This window comes from Micromys minutus (genome assembly GCF_963924665.1).
Source record: "Micromys minutus genome assembly, chromosome: 5".
Taxonomy (NCBI): Eukaryota; Metazoa; Chordata; class Mammalia; order Rodentia; family Muridae; genus Micromys; species Micromys minutus.
The window spans coordinates 65,062,944-65,078,684 of NC_137974.1; the positions used below are offsets into that span (position 1 = coordinate 65,062,944).

A 15,741-nucleotide genomic window follows, 5' to 3' on the forward strand; every position below is an offset into this window, starting at 1 on the left:
CGGAGCAGCACCATGGCATGGACCATCCAGGCCCACCATCCTGAACTAATGTTGACCATTGAACTAAAGGGTAAGAGAGAACACTGGACTCCCAAGTACCAGAGTACACCCTAGACACAGCTTGCAATGTTAAGCAAGATGCTTGAGACGACTGCTTGTTCAGCATCAATGTCCCAAAAGACTCGAAAAGCTTGGCAACTTTCAAAGGCTTCCGTAGTTCCTGTGTGGAGTGGAGGAAATCTCTAGCTTCTTGGGAAAAATCAGAGCCTGGGGCAAATCCGCCGGCTAGACCCAGCAAAGACAAAATTGAGCAAGAACAGACTTTTTTTTCTTTCCAGTATAGAAATGACTCATAAGCCTATTTGTTCAAAAAGTTATGTTCTCCACTGAAAACGAGAGGTAGATAATGGGGAAACTGGATGATAACATTTCAAGTTTGCATGAGCCATCTAATACACCCAGTCATCCAACTTTCTAGGTTGCTACAAAGACACCATCGACTGCAATGTCACCCATAGGGATTTTATTTCTTGTTGTTTTTCTTTTGTTTTGTGTTTGTTTAGTTTTGGGTGGGGTTGGCTCTGCTATCTTAGAAATTTTTATCTAAGTCTAAGGACATTACCTGGGACTTCGCTTAACTCTCCTTTAAGGAAAATAAATGTTCTCAACACTGGTGTGCTTTGCTGTGTTTCTAGAATTATCTTGTTTTCTGCATCTGTTCTCTTCCAATGATTTAAGTTTTGTAAACTAATAATAACAGGGGCTGGCGATACACAAAGGAAACAATTTCAAAAGTGAAGAGAATCCACAGAACAGAAGAAAATATGTGACAAGCATTCATGTGACTAAGTATTGGCATCTCAAGTAGACAAGGACCTCAAGAGTTGGAGATGTAACTTAATGGTTGAGGACTTGCCTAAAGTATGGGAAGTCCTCAATCCAATACCTAGAACCAAAATTAATAATTTAATTCAACATCAAAAGAACAAATAATCTAATCAATAAATAAATTTGATTGACAGTTCTCAAAGAAAGTTCAAATCCAATATGTATGTGAGAAATACTCAATATCCTCAGCCATAAAGGAAATAACAAAGCTACACTGAAGATTCCATCTCATCCCAAGAAAATGGATACCAATATGAAAACAAATGACAATAAATGCTGGCAAGGATATTTGAGGGAGAGAAGCTCACTTACTATTAGTGGGAACAGAGTCTTATACAGCATGATATAAAATGGTATAGAGGTTCCTCCAAAAACTCAGAATGCTTCTTCTCCCAGATTAACATCCCCAAATGGGTCATAAAAATAAGTAGCTACTTATTTCTATCTGCTTCCCTGTCTTGCATTATATCAGGCAAACTTATCCCCCATCAGACTTGGTTCAGTTCAGTCTGTTTCTCTTCCTGGCTGGTTTCACTTACTAGGCAAAATCAAGACATCATCACCAGGTCCTGGAATGGTGTGGTTGTATCCTCCCCAGCCCTTTCCAACATCTTGCCATGTTCCAGGAAGGGACCATTTTAAAGCTGATTCATATACAGATGTAGAAGCTGGAACACATAAGAAAGATACAAAGGTAACTATGAAAACCCTAGAGACTTGGACAAGTTCAAGATCCTGTTGTTGAGACTGTAGTAGCATGACCTCTCAGACTAGCTGCTTTGAATGTTAGAAATTTCTATTATAGCAAGAAAGAAAGTTACTATCCAACCCTTACACTCCTGAGAAAATGTATCCCAAGCTTATTAAACATTTGCATTCTGTTTCATTATAATATTACATATGCTTATTATGTATTACTTTGAAAATGCTAATAAAGAAAAGACAATAATTGTCCAGAACCTCACCACATGATTACAACAATCAACCTTTTATTTGTATTTTCTCCCATAATATCTCAGTGTTATTATATAATTGAAATTATATCAGATTATATTTAGTTAGCTTAGTTATTTTTCTTATGTATTTTCTAATAACACTAAAACCCTGTATAAACCCAATTTTAGTGATTACACAATATTCTATCATATTAGAAATCCATTATTCTCTTACTCTGTAACATTTCACATGTACAGTCTTTCTAACAGTAAACAATGTGATTTGTGCAATCTCCATGCAAATCTAACAATAGTCCTGATGACAGTCTTAAAGTGGACTCGTTCTTAGAATGGCTGGATCATAGTATGTCATCCTCGAAGGAATGATAGGATTATGACCTTGACACGTCTTGTGATGGTGATGTATGCACAGATCAAATTTCCTTATTAATTCTATTCCTGATCAATAGCATTCTACTGGTATCATGATCATGGAATTGATAACCACTACCCACTTCCTAAAGATACTTCTAGAACCACACTATGGTCCCTGCCATGCTGAACTACATGTGCTGCATTTTTCTGCTTTGTTTTCTGTTGTTCTAGGTGTTTTTCCCTATGATAGGACTAGTTAAGCTAGGGGCCAGGAAGATTGCCTCAAAACGGTTACCTCTTGACAGGATGAGGATAACCTCTTCCATTAGTGGTTAGTTTCACAACCATAAATAATGATCATTTCTTTTTTTAAAAGAAGTTCCTTATAGGGGTAGGAGTCCCAAATGAATAACAAAAACAAACAACTTTCTAGGCTTTTTGACCATAAGATGGTCAGTAAATACTGGAGAAATAAAAACATGTGTCCAGATTAATAATAGCTGTCTTAAAGAATTTCCAGACAATGAAGGAAGTAGAGTTTGGCTAGGAGAAGCTTCCTGAAAAAAGCAGTAACTGACCAGCATGTAAGAGGCTTAAAGTTTCGGGAGATAAAAATGGGGAAAGGGAAGGTTCTTTCTCCCGTTGTTGAAATGTGCGTGAGCATATGCAAAGTTGATAAATGAAATGTCAAGTTGGGGAATCAAATGAAGTTTGATGAAACGGAGCTATGAGGCAAATGATGAGTCCAGAAAGGTTTTTTCTTAGGTAGTCAGAGAGTAAAATACTATGGGGACAGAGGAGTCAAAGATTTCAAGACCATTGGGCTAGGTATTGATGAGCTCTATCAACTTCTAATGAACTGAGAAGACGGTATTTTTGGTAAAGCTGAGATATCCAGATGGAAATGCACATCAAGCAGAGAATGGATATGATTCTGAAAGGTAAGAAGGGTGAGCAAGAAGGGTTGTTTTGGCCATAAGGTCATATTTGAGTCTTTGAAGATGAAGATGATATCAAAAAACATGTCACCAAGATTGGACAAAATGTCTGGTCTCACAAACATGAAAATAAGCTGCTGGCTTTTCTATTAGTGCCCAAATCTATAGCAGTGATCATCTAATTTGAGCATAACTCCAATGCAAACAGAATGTGGTCATGCAGAAATTATAGGCACATAAATACATGGGAACATAAATACATAGGCACACACATACACAGGCACATACATACAAGACATGGCATGGGAATAACATGCTTCTTAGAACAAGCCTATCTCTGAAAGAGGTTTTAAAATAGTTTATAAATGCTAACACTGTAACTCCTTCAGAATTGTGCTTCCTTTCTGTCATACCTCCTTCTCATTATGGCCTAAATAGTCCAAAAGAACACTCCAAAGGGTACTTGTTGTTATAACCACTAACAAGTACACAGAGGCCAGGCATGGTTTTGATGTTCTATATACAATAATATATCCAATGGACAATGAAGAGGTTCTTTAAAATGTCATAAAGTCTCAAAACAAACTCAAATGACAACAGAAAAACTGTTGCTTCCAATCTCTATGACAGGTGGTTGAAACAATCACCCTCATTTCTGCCACTATCCTCTAGTTTACAAAAGGGCTAGACTGTTTTGTCTAGCAACCCAGACCTTCCAGTGATTGCTTGAATTAAGAATATCACAGACAAATTCCATCACCTTATTCCATCATGCCTTAAGAACATGTTTCAGTTTCTTATTACTTACTAAATCTCTATGTGGCTAATATTGCACCAAAATTCTGAGATTGTTTTGTTTATTGTTTTGTTTTGTTTGTTTGTTTTGGTTTTAGCCATCAGCAACTTGCTGCTTATCTTTTCTTGGAATCTTGTGAAAGCAAGTGAGTTCAAGATGAGATCTTGCTAACAGTAATATTTTTGTGAGAGAGGGTATCAGAAGCCAGCCACTAAGTTTGCCTATCAGGGAATGTTTGATCAAGATAATACCATCATCAGAGAAGCTTCTTCCTACTGTATATGACAGACACAGAAATTCACAGTGCACAATGTACAGATAGCAAGAAACTTTGAAGCATTCTCCCTACAAGGGATGTCTTTATGAAACCCCTCCCCTCAAGGATCAGGAATCTACATGGAAGAGGATTAAGAAAACTGTAAGAGCCAGAGGCAGTAGACAACTCTATGGAAAGAGCATATTCCAAGTACAGTGACACTGACCTACACATAAACCCACAGAGACATGTAACAGCATACACAAGAACTCTGAACACACGTTCAGAGTAAACAAAATCTCAGGAGTCAAAAAAGGAAGTGGACACAAAGTTCCACCCCTAAGCAGGAAGCTATTTGTGATCAATACCTAATTTTTTTTTAAAAATCATTTTCTCCTATGGAGTGTCACTGGGTGTATCACAGAAATCACAGGCCAGTACAAATCCTGTGACCAGAAGTAATTAATAGACACAAAACAAACTTCATCTCTCCCCCTCCCTCTTTTTCTCTTCTCCCTTTCTCCCTTCCCTCCTCCATCCCCTTCTCCCTCCCTCCCCCTCTCTCCTTCCCTCTTTCTCTCACTGCCTCTCTTTCCCTCCCTGAACTCTCCCATTGTATATTTTGGGGTTAATTTTGGTTTTGTACATTTTAGCCTTCTCAAAGGGAGAGGCAGATAAAGAAAGAGACAGTGCAAAGAGGAGGGAGGGATGAAGTTGGATGGGTGGGGAGGATGTGGGAGGAATTGTGAAAAGAAAAGAATATGATCACAATATATTTACCATGAAAAATTTAAATACAAAAGAGAGTGGTCCAGTGTAGGTGGTGGAAGTAGAACCTGTACCACAGGGGCTTGGAGGACACACTGGAGGTGAGGTAAGGAAAGGTCGAGATTAGGATGCAGCATCCCAAAGTTCACTGCATTTAGCACTGGATACTGAGTCTTTGTTCTTCTCCTATACCTTCATACCACATTTGATGAGGACCATCGTTTGAAATGAACCCTCATCCTACTTCCCTATAAAAATATGTTCAGCAGCAGCAGCTCAAATTTGACATGGTCTTGCATAATACATGTCAGGCAAATGTTGCCATCTACTTATCTCTTCATTAACTTCCAATTTCTGTAGCTCTGCATGGAAGAAGCTGGTCTTTTGCAAAGCTTCCACAACCCATAAACAGCTAAAAGGAGATTCATCATGCTTGGCTATAAAGGGTCGGCTGGTTGGTGGTTGGTTTAAGTTGTTTACTTGGCACAAGTCTAGAGAGTTCTTATCCATATCTTCACAATAACCACCACAATTCTGTACACTCAGAAGACTCTCTATTAGTGTGTCAATGAAGAGACTCTCCAAAGCAAAGCATCAAAAGTTTCACCTGCATTACCTACTTATATTGAACCTTGTACTGAGTCAACACATATAGAAATTTATTAATCATATAGCTTTGTTTATAGAAAACTAGAGTTGATAGTACAATAATTATACTGTTTTTCATAGAATAGTTTATTAAATAAATTGCACTTTCATATCTTAAGTTTACTATTAGACTTTATATTCTATATCACGGAAGTTAGGACACACCCAGCAGTCCTCTTATATGAAATATTTTACTGAAACATTGATTCTATGTTTTTTTATACATTGTAGTGCTATTCTGTCCTAAATTCTGTAAGAAAGGAAAACTGGCTACAGAGTTTCATTGCACATGTAAATTAATCTATATCCACTTAAATAATATAAGCATTTTATAGGCAACATGGTATAGCAAAAGGAATACAGGGCTGAGTTGAGATATATGAGGTTGTATCTAGGCTCAGCCATTAACTGCTGATATAACTACGTGAACTGTTTGCTCTCTCTCAGCTTCGCATGTAGTCCCAGACACCCTAGAGGACCCTGGCACAGGATAGCCTTTCCAACTGGTAGGAACCTATCTAATAAGGACTTTTGCACTTTTGCAGAATTGGGGAACAGAATTTTCAGAGAGAAAAGAATTCAGTGACACTTTTTTTCTGGGTAATAGTTATTTAACAGGAAAACTTAATTAGTTTTTTTCACTTAATCCACATCCTCTGGAGACAATAATGTAAGAACCATTCATTCCTTCTTGCTCACTGTTGTTTTACACACACACACACACACACACACACACACACACACACACAAACACACACACACACCACCTGATAGAGCGGTGATCAATCAACCAGGAATTCTGAAGCACCTAATGGAATAAAGGTGAAATGTGTAAAGAATTAAGTGCATTCACAGCATGGAAACAACTGTGAAATCAGTCTTAGCTGTACTCATTAGTACAAAAATCATGGAGCAGAAACACAAAGTCCTTCTCTTAGTTCAGTGCAGCAACTTGACCTCGTCTACTTTTTAATTGAAATGGAAGAATTTGAATGGTTTTGATGAGTGTAACTCTTGTCTGACATAACACAAATATTCCCCTGGAAATCAAAGGAAACCCGGGCCGTTGAAAGGCTTTATTCCTCCTGAAAATGTACAGTTAAACTGACTCACAGTAAACAAAAACAAACTAAGACATACATTAAAAGGTGGTTATGAGATGTTTAGTCTTGGAGAATTCGGCTCCTTTTGAGTTAGCAGAATCTCACAGAACCATCTGACTTTTGGGGAGTGTTTGTTTATCCTGATTTCCTGAAATTACCAGGAACAATTAAAGTTTAGAGATACCCTGGATTTTTCTCTCCATTTGGAGGGGGCCTAATGGCCCATCTGCAGATCTGGAGTCCTATGTGCACATATGGCTCATAATTTATGAGATGTGCCTATTTACATGTTACAATTCTTACTTTCTATTGTTTTGAAAAACAAATGCGTCCTTATATCTTCCCTTGACATGCAGACATATATTTAATTGGAGGACAACACAGCAGAGGGCTGTCAGGATGCAAAAGCAGAAGAGGTGATATGTGCCTGGTTAGCAAGAGAGAGGAGGAGGGGTGTATAGAACCGATGGAGCACATCCAGTTCTACTGGACGCTCTCTGCAGTGGTTACACTCACCTGAAACAGTTGGAGCTGCACCAGGCTTCACTTGGAGAAACACCTGAACTTGACCTTCACCTGAAACTTAATATAAACAAAACACAGGACTGTCACATAAAATACCACATGCAGGCAAGAATGATGGCATTGCTCTTTACCCATCAGACACACCCCCAAAAGAACAGGGATGAAAGGAAAAGGAGTTCTTGCTAATTAACTGAACACTTGACTTCTACCATTTTATTTAGTTTGATTTGATTTGACTACGCATAATTGCAGAGAGGCTCACATAGGCAGGGTGGCGGGGTGGGGTGGGGGACACTTTAGCCATGTGTTCCGTGGAGGCCACTGGTGTGCAGCAGGAATACCTCATTTCCTACGTCCATAATTTTGTAGGTCTGGTTGTCTCACACATATCTTTTTCACCAACAGAGTTGAGATCACCCATAAAATGCATTTGCTTTACCTTTTTGCCAAATTGTCCTTTTAATGAAGGTTTTTTTTTTTTCTCCCCCACCCACCTCCCCCTTTCTCCTTCCTTCTTCTAAACCAACTAAGCACATTTAAAAGGCCTGGGGTTCATTAATTTTAAGTGTTCAATAAATTAGTGGAAATAATCAAAAGGCCTGATTCTTTCTGATAATGACAATTTGATGTCAGTATAAACCAGTAGATTAAGCTGGGAACATATGCTCCTTTGCTAAGAGAGGTTGCTATAATTAAATAGTGAATGCATCTACAAGGTGCTCTCATGCCTGATTAATTAGTAATCAGGTGCACGAACTCTATCTTTCTGGTAACACCTTGTCTCTTATTGGTTAATTACCTTTCTGCCTTATACGATGTCATGTGAACTAGCCCCTCCCTTCACTGGAGGACCTAATGCAGATGCTGGTTACAGCCTCGGGGTCTTGGTCAAACTCATGTTCTACGTTTTTTTGTTTCACTAGGACCCTAAACTCTTTCTTCCATCACAGATGGGAAAGAACAAATGTCATTCTTTTTCATTACCAAGCATACGCTTCAGAGCATTAGAAAGAAAATTGCCCAAGAGACCTAAGGTGAGATCTCTCCAGTTCTGCCATTCTTGTCTTCATCCTTTTCTTGTGATTTTCAAATATAACAGACCTAGACTTTCTCTTAATATCATCACATTTAAGACCAGGTACATTGACCAACATACTCTTGATATGTTCCTTCTGTGTGTGTGTGTGTGTGTGTGTGTGTGTGTGTGTATATATATATATATATATATATATATATATATATATATATATGTGTGTGTGTGTGTGTGTGTGTGTGTGTGTGTATGTATATGTGCATGTATGCTGTATATGGGGAGGTGCATTCATAAGTATGCCAGCGCATGTGCAGAAAACAGACAATAGCCTGGTCTCCACAGTCTCTTGAATCAAGTTGCATAGGTCATATTATCTAACTCAGTTCGTTTGAAAATTCTACCGGCCTCTACCTGTTAGGAACCCTGGGAGGTATGACACATACATGTACTGTCAGTCTGGCTTTTACATTGCTTTTGCAGATTTAAACTTGGTCTTTAAGCTTGTATGGCCAGTGCCTTATCCACTAAGCTGCCTTTCTAGGCTAAGGTGTTCCTTTGAATGATCATTTTTAAGATCTTCCTTAAATTATTATTTTCTTCTTATTGTATACTCCCTTCCCCGCCCCTCAGTGGGGTTAGAGAGATACCCCATTGGTTAAAAGCACTAACTTCTCTTCTAGAAGAACCTAGGTCCAATCCCACCATCCATGTTGAGCAGTTGCATGTAACTCCAGCTCCAAAGGATCTAATTCCCTCTAGTGGTCTCTATAAACACTGTGCTCAAAATCATAAGCCTATACACAGGCGTGCGCGCACACACACGCACACACACACACACACACACATACAAGTAAAATAAATTTTTTTTAAATTAAGTCACCATCTCACAATTTCTTTCCCTATAAAGTCTAACACAACATTCAATTTTGTTCACATTTTCTCCATGACATAAAAAAAACACTGCTAGTTCCATATCGTTATATTAATCTTGTTTGCTTTCAATTCATTAACTAATAATTACATGTCAATTGGTAATTAGTATAGTAACAGCAACTAAAATTGTCTCTACATTTTGTTTTGTTTTGTTTTACAGTGTTGGGGCACCAACCAGTCTCCTGAATGCAGGAAAGGTACAATGACACTAAAGTATACTTATACTCATAAGAGATACTTTCTTTTTAAATAGAAATTTTTCTCATGTACTCCTGAAGTTTGATACTTCTGGAAGTGCAGATTTTTTTCTCATGGGCTGATTTTCAAAATGGTTATACATACTAGACCACAGAAAAGTTTTCTGCTTACTCCCATAGATGTGAAAAAATAGTAAGCCATGGGAGTAACGGTATTAGTGATAATAGTGTGAGTTTTTACTGGAATAAAAGGAAAAATATGGACAAATATATCATTAGACAACATGCAAATAAGGGCAAAGATGCAATGCCTTTCTGTAAGAGCTACACATTAAACAGCATTACCCAATCAGTCTCTAAGAAAAACAGACTGGGAAACACCTGAAATGAGAAACGAAGGTCATTTAAATCTTATGAAATTCCTTGTTAGTTCATGTTTTCCAAACAACACTGACTTCAGAAAACTTGTGCATGTATGTTCACAGCCTTCCACATCCACCTCCGGTGTGACCCCTCTATACATCCAGCTCCAATGTGACCCTGCTACACATTCATCTTCAGTGTCACTCCCTCTACACATCCACCTCCACATCTACATGTTCACATCCAGTGTACTTCCATACCCAAAAAAACACTGCAGAGCTGAAGGTACACTGCAAAGCTCTTTCCCACTTTATTAAGTGAGAATGGCCCTCAGATAGGATGGCAGAATTCAGAGGACCAGAGAAGATAGAGAAAAGCTTTAAACAATAGCAAAAAACACTTGAGTCTAGTTTCAGTAACTTCTGTCATGCACGTCCATCTGGAGCTTCCTCTGAGTGTGCACATATGAAACCTTCTAAAACATTTCTAAGTCAGAAGAGGGAAACCAGGATGATGCAGAATGCATGGGTCTAGACTCCGAACAGCAGAGATTTGAATTCTGACTCATCCCATTCCTACATTAAGACAACTGACAAGTTAGTCACCACTTCTGACCTTCATCTACATCACCAGAAAATGGGGGTCGGGGAACTTAACTGTTTTATAGGGTCATTGCGTAAAGAAATGTGAGCTAACACAGTACATGGCACATAGGAAGCAAATATTAGTTGCTGTCGGTACCCCTATCATAGTGACCCCATAATTCCTCACACCACCGTAAGAAGCTCCACACATTGTTTTCACATGAGTTGCTCTTTCTACAGCTGCACCTCATCAAAGGTAACAATAGTACTACACAACTTAAAGAGATATACTCAATTTTACTAAGTGTTTTAACTCCAACAAATTGTGAATGTGAAGCATCATTTCCAGTTTGAATAAAGAGAAGAAGAGATGAAAAACATTAAATAGAACAGGTATTGACTTAGGAAGAATTTAAAGGCTCTATCCAAGCTGTGATATTGTGCATTTGCTTTCTCCATGTTTGCGACTTCCAACTTTGTATTTGTAATACACGGTTGGCTAATCATCCTTGTTTATAAGTGAAACCCCATTGTTGGTCCTTCCCAGATTGTAGGAACTGGTCCTCAAAGACAGTCTTAGGGTCACTGGTTACCAAAATATTCTGGTAAATGCTATATGATGTAAGCCTACTATCAACAGAAGCATCTGAAAGAAAGGGGGGTGTGTTTTTATATGAAAATGCCTCCTGGAAGGAGAAAAAGAATACAATTCTGCAACTATACAGGAGTACCCAATAAGTTAATGTCCTATGCATGGTCCTAGGAAAGAGTAAAATAAAATAAGTACCCTGTACTCTGTCCTTAAGCAAGCTTAAGGCACTTTTGATGTGTTGGAAGGGAAAGTAAACATCTATCTATTCGAAAAAAGTAAGTGTGACAGTGCCCTCCAGAGACACCTCTAAAAGAGTTGTTGTACTTGATTCTGTCCCCATGTTCCCATTTCAGCTACCATGCCTGCTGCATCCATCTCTTCTCTTAGGATCTGCTTCATTTTCCTTCCCTAAGCCCTGAACTTGACCTTATGCCCAATAAGTTGATGTCTTCATATTTAGCTGCAGAAAGGGCTTACTTATCAAAGGGTATGATTCTTTTGCCACATTTCAGCATCAGTAAGAAACTATGGATGTCACATTTGCCCTCATGACACATGAACCTTTAAGGGTCCTTATAGGAAGTAGAGGAAAATCTTAGATTAGAGCATCTCCTAACTCCAGTAATATTCACTCATGGGCAGCTAGTATTATTTTTTAATAACTTAATCAAGACAGACAGATATGTCTGCATTAATCATAGTCCTGAGAGTTAGCTCATTAAACTTTCTTAATTAATGTAGAGAACAATAACAATTGTAAGTCTGACTGAGAAAAATGTGTACCACACTTGTATGGAGACAATTACAATATCTAGGGCCCTCTTGCAGACAAAAAAAAATCCAGAGGGACCTTGAAATGAGCATTCTGTTTACTCATGAGATAAAATTTAAAAAAAAAATACTATTTACAAAAGCATATAACTTCTCTTAGACTCTACCAACAACAAGTCTTTATTTGAGAACAGGTAATCTTGTCAACTAAGGACAGTAACTCTGGTAAAATAGAAAAATAATGAGTTCAGAACACTCACTAGAAGAAATCAAACAAAACTTTGTAAGACACAGTATCATCCCCAAATGCACGAGTAACAATGATTTTTATGAACATAATATGTCTTCTTCCAATGGCTATTGATTTTTAAGGTATTTTACAAAAAGAAAAGTATCCCATTGATTTCCATGGTCTTCAGGATAGTACTGCATATAAGAAAGTTCTGTTTTTAAAATACAAGAGTTTAAGAGTTGATTTTAAATATTAAGCAATAATACAGAAGGCACGAGAAAGTGTTCTGAAAAAGCATTCTGAAAAAGCTGAGTGTGAGAACCCCATATGATCCTAGGACTCAGGAGGCTCAAGCAGCTGAGCCATAAACAAAGGAGAAAGGAGTGTGACAAGAGTCCAAAGGGAAGTGGCCATATATCTAAAATATAAGAAACCAAAGCATGTTGTCAGCTAAAATGTTCAAGGTATCCTTACAGATAGAGAAGAACTGGTTTGCAAAGGTAAGTACTCAACCTTAGATTTTTAATAGAAAGCAGGAGGCCAGAAAATAGAAGTCAATGAAACCAGATCAGAAAAGCTGCACTGGGAAAGGTATCACCCCACCTGTGACCTATGTCTCCTATGGTTTACCACTTGGCATTAGGAAGAAATATCTTTCTAACCCAGTCCCTTCTAAAATGTCCTTGATAATTCGTCAAAGTTTGTTTCTCTCACTTTCTTTCTGGATACTTCTTTCCCTCCCTATTTCTTTCTTCCTTTGCCCTTCCTTTCTTTCCCCCTTCCCTCCCTCCCCCACCTCCCTTTCCTCCATCCCTCCCCTTCCCTCCTTTCCCCTTTCCCCTCTCTCCTTCCCCCTTCCCCTTCCCTTCCCCCCCCCTCTCCCTCTTCTCCCCCTCTAATTTTTTTTCTTTTGGAAGAGAAGCTTCTAACCAAGAAAGGAAGAATCTCTTTTCCTGTCCCAAGCTCCTGTTCCACTCTCTAGAATGTTTTTAACCATGAAAGTTAGTACATTTCCAAGTCAATTGGCTACATTAGTAGTAAAGTCCTTTGGGATCTTTGGGAAATGAGCTTTCTATAAGAATGTAAATGAATTTATTAACTAGAATGCTATAGATTGCCTTAGAGGTCTTCCGCATGAGGTACATGACAGCATTGTGAAAGATGATGATTCTGCTCCCCCCCCCCCCAGAGATGCTCCCAAGAGCTCTGGAGAGCAGTTCAATCCTGTCTCTATATCTTCACAGGATTCCTTCTCCAGGAGGTACGTGGCATCTGCAGACCCACAGAAGCAAGAGGAATCCATACAGCAGCCAGTGCCCCAACTGCTTTAAAAAAAAAAACAAAACAAAACAAAAGGAAGCTAGAAAGCAATTTCGGTCATGAACGTAGCCTCAGACTCAGGAAAGCATTATTATTTTTGGAGTCTTCTGTGCCAGTAGCCTGATTTCGGGGGCATCTGTGCATTGTGGCTTGAGTCAGCCCCCCAAGAAACCCCAAAAACAATGAAATCCATCTGTCCTTCTACCTACATCATGCTTGTTTTCACAGACTGCAACCCCCAGATCCTCAACACATAGGCAGCCTTTATCTTGTTGAAGGGACCATTTGGACACATCCACTGGTTGCTCTGCCAAGATATGTCTTGGTTTTCTTTTCTCTCTAATCACAAGATGGTGGCATAGGAGCCTCTGAGCCTTGCAGGTGGACCTTCAGCTGCTGCCTCTCACAATGTCCCAGAGCCCAGTGTGGGAGCTGTGTCTGCTCTGCTCGGGATCGAAGGGGGGGGGGGGGCTGTGTGAATTCAGGAGGGCAACTGTGAATGACACAGCATCTGATATGAATTTATCACAGGCTGCTGGTTGAGTGGGGGTGTTTATGGCAAGGAGTGGGGGCTCTGAGTATTTAATGCACCCTGCCACAACCCAACAGTTTGCCCTAAAGAGCCTTTTTACCAATATGAAAGGACAGGGTCAAAAGTAAGTTGACCCTTGACAGAATGTACAATTATTAGAAGAGTCTGTGTAGGAGCAGCTGCTGGAACCCCACTGGCTCCACGTCGGGCTTCCAAGAGTCAGAATATGAATAATCAAGTCAAGATTGTTTTCTCTACTCCCCTTACCCCCTCACCACCTCCCGCCAGCCTTCACCTCCTGGTTTAGGCAAGTTCTATTATATTTCTACAGGAAGAAGCATAGCCCTCCCTAGCAGCTGCAATAATTGTGTTCCTATTGTGATGAAGACCTCCTCCTGACCACCCCCCTACAAGTGGCCATTGTGAGCATAGAGTCAGTGATTATACGCTTGGCCTGATGCTTTTGGGGACCCAGCTGCCTAAGTGCTGACACACGAGCATGCGGAAGGCCAGGGAGGGGACCCATGGATGTGGAGGCAAGAAGTGGGGGGAACCCAGTCTGTGAGACGGTCTGACATACGAGACCTTCTGCATAAGTCAAGCCCAGAACAAATGAGGCTTTATCGGGCCCCAGTGATGAGGGGTCTCATCTTCCTTTGAAGTGGAGCTGAGCATGGGGCCTAGCAGCTTTCCCTCCTTTGGACCAAGCAAACATCCTTCTTTTGATATGCTACATGCTCATTATCTCTGCCCCATTTAATGATTTTTGATTGAAGGGTGGCGGCTGAGATGCTGAGAGGATCGTTAGAGAGGCTCCACACAGCCAAGTCCATAAGAAAGGCTCTCCTTGTGTCTGGGCCTAAATTTGGAATTTCTTAACAGTGTGCACTTGTTCTTGGAGGCAGATAAGGGCTGAGCGTGAAATTCTTAATTAAGCAATAAATAGAGAGTGGGGTGTCAGCAGATGTAGCCAGTAGCCATGGCAACGAGAATCACATGGGCAAGAGATATGAGACTAGATGGGGGCCTCAGGCCTGGGACTGACTGACAGCTGAAGAATCCGACAAAGCTTGTAAACCAGATTAATTAGCTGACTAATTATTTCATAGCGTTAATGTAACTAAAAAATAAAAATAGTTCACCATGAACTGAAACATTCCTGGGGGTTTCGGGGGAGGGGGGCAAAAGGCAACAACAAACGTGGTAAGAAAGAAGCTTGGTAAGGCAGAGACACTAGCTGTCTAGTCAAACTCTGTGAACTGAGGAGTGGGCTTGTGAATTTGACTCGTGGCTTGCAAATAGAAAGGAGTGCTTGTCTTCACGGTTGTGTGCGCGCGCGTCCCCAAGCATGACCTGGACGTTATAGCTGGGGGCACCATTCTTTATAGCTCACCACATCAAATAGCGTGCCTCTGCCGGGTCCTAACCCACACGCCAGCAACACAACTCTCCCAAATCCTCTTTCCTAAGCAGCTCCCTGTATGATATTTTTCAGTAGCTTTGCAAAGGTGACCTGAACCTCTTTCTTCAAAAGATAAGCTTATATGTGATTTACTGTTAAAGTTCCCGATAACAGCAACATGCAATGTAGGACATGTGACGGTGGAACTCAAGTAACATAAAACCCAGTTTAAAAATAAAAGGAGAGGAGTAGGGGCTGGGGAGATGCCTCAGTTGGTACAGTGTTTGTCTTGCAAGCATGGGGACCTAAAAACTGGTCTCTGGAACCTATATAAAAAATGGTAAAAACAGAAACATGTGCTTGTAATCTCAGCTCTGGAGAGGCAGGTGAATTGGATCCCCGAGGCTCGCTGGCCAGCCAATCTAATCTAACTGGAACGTTCCTGGCCACTGAGAGCCCTAGTCTCAGAAAACAAGGTGGATGGCTCCTAAGACATGACTCCATAAAAATGCACACATGTGCATCTGTAGATAGACATGTGTGCCTGCAC

The 15,741-nt window shown here is 39.9% G+C and overlaps 1 protein-coding gene across 1 annotated transcript in view; it reads right to left on the reverse strand.

Annotated features, from left to right (window-relative positions):
• Nucleotides 1-15,741, reverse strand: part of PKHD1 (PKHD1 ciliary IPT domain containing fibrocystin/polyductin) — a gene marked incomplete at both ends in the record, with an annotated part of 432,805 nt that overhangs the window by 179,008 nt on the left and 238,056 nt on the right. Inside the window, 2 exons of the mRNA XM_080917462.1 lie at nt 1,428-1,556; nt 7,224-7,289. Coding sequence (XP_080773588.1) covers nt 1,428-1,556; nt 7,224-7,289 — 195 coding nt within the window. The remainder of the gene's footprint in view (nt 1-1,427; nt 1,557-7,223; nt 7,290-15,741) is intronic.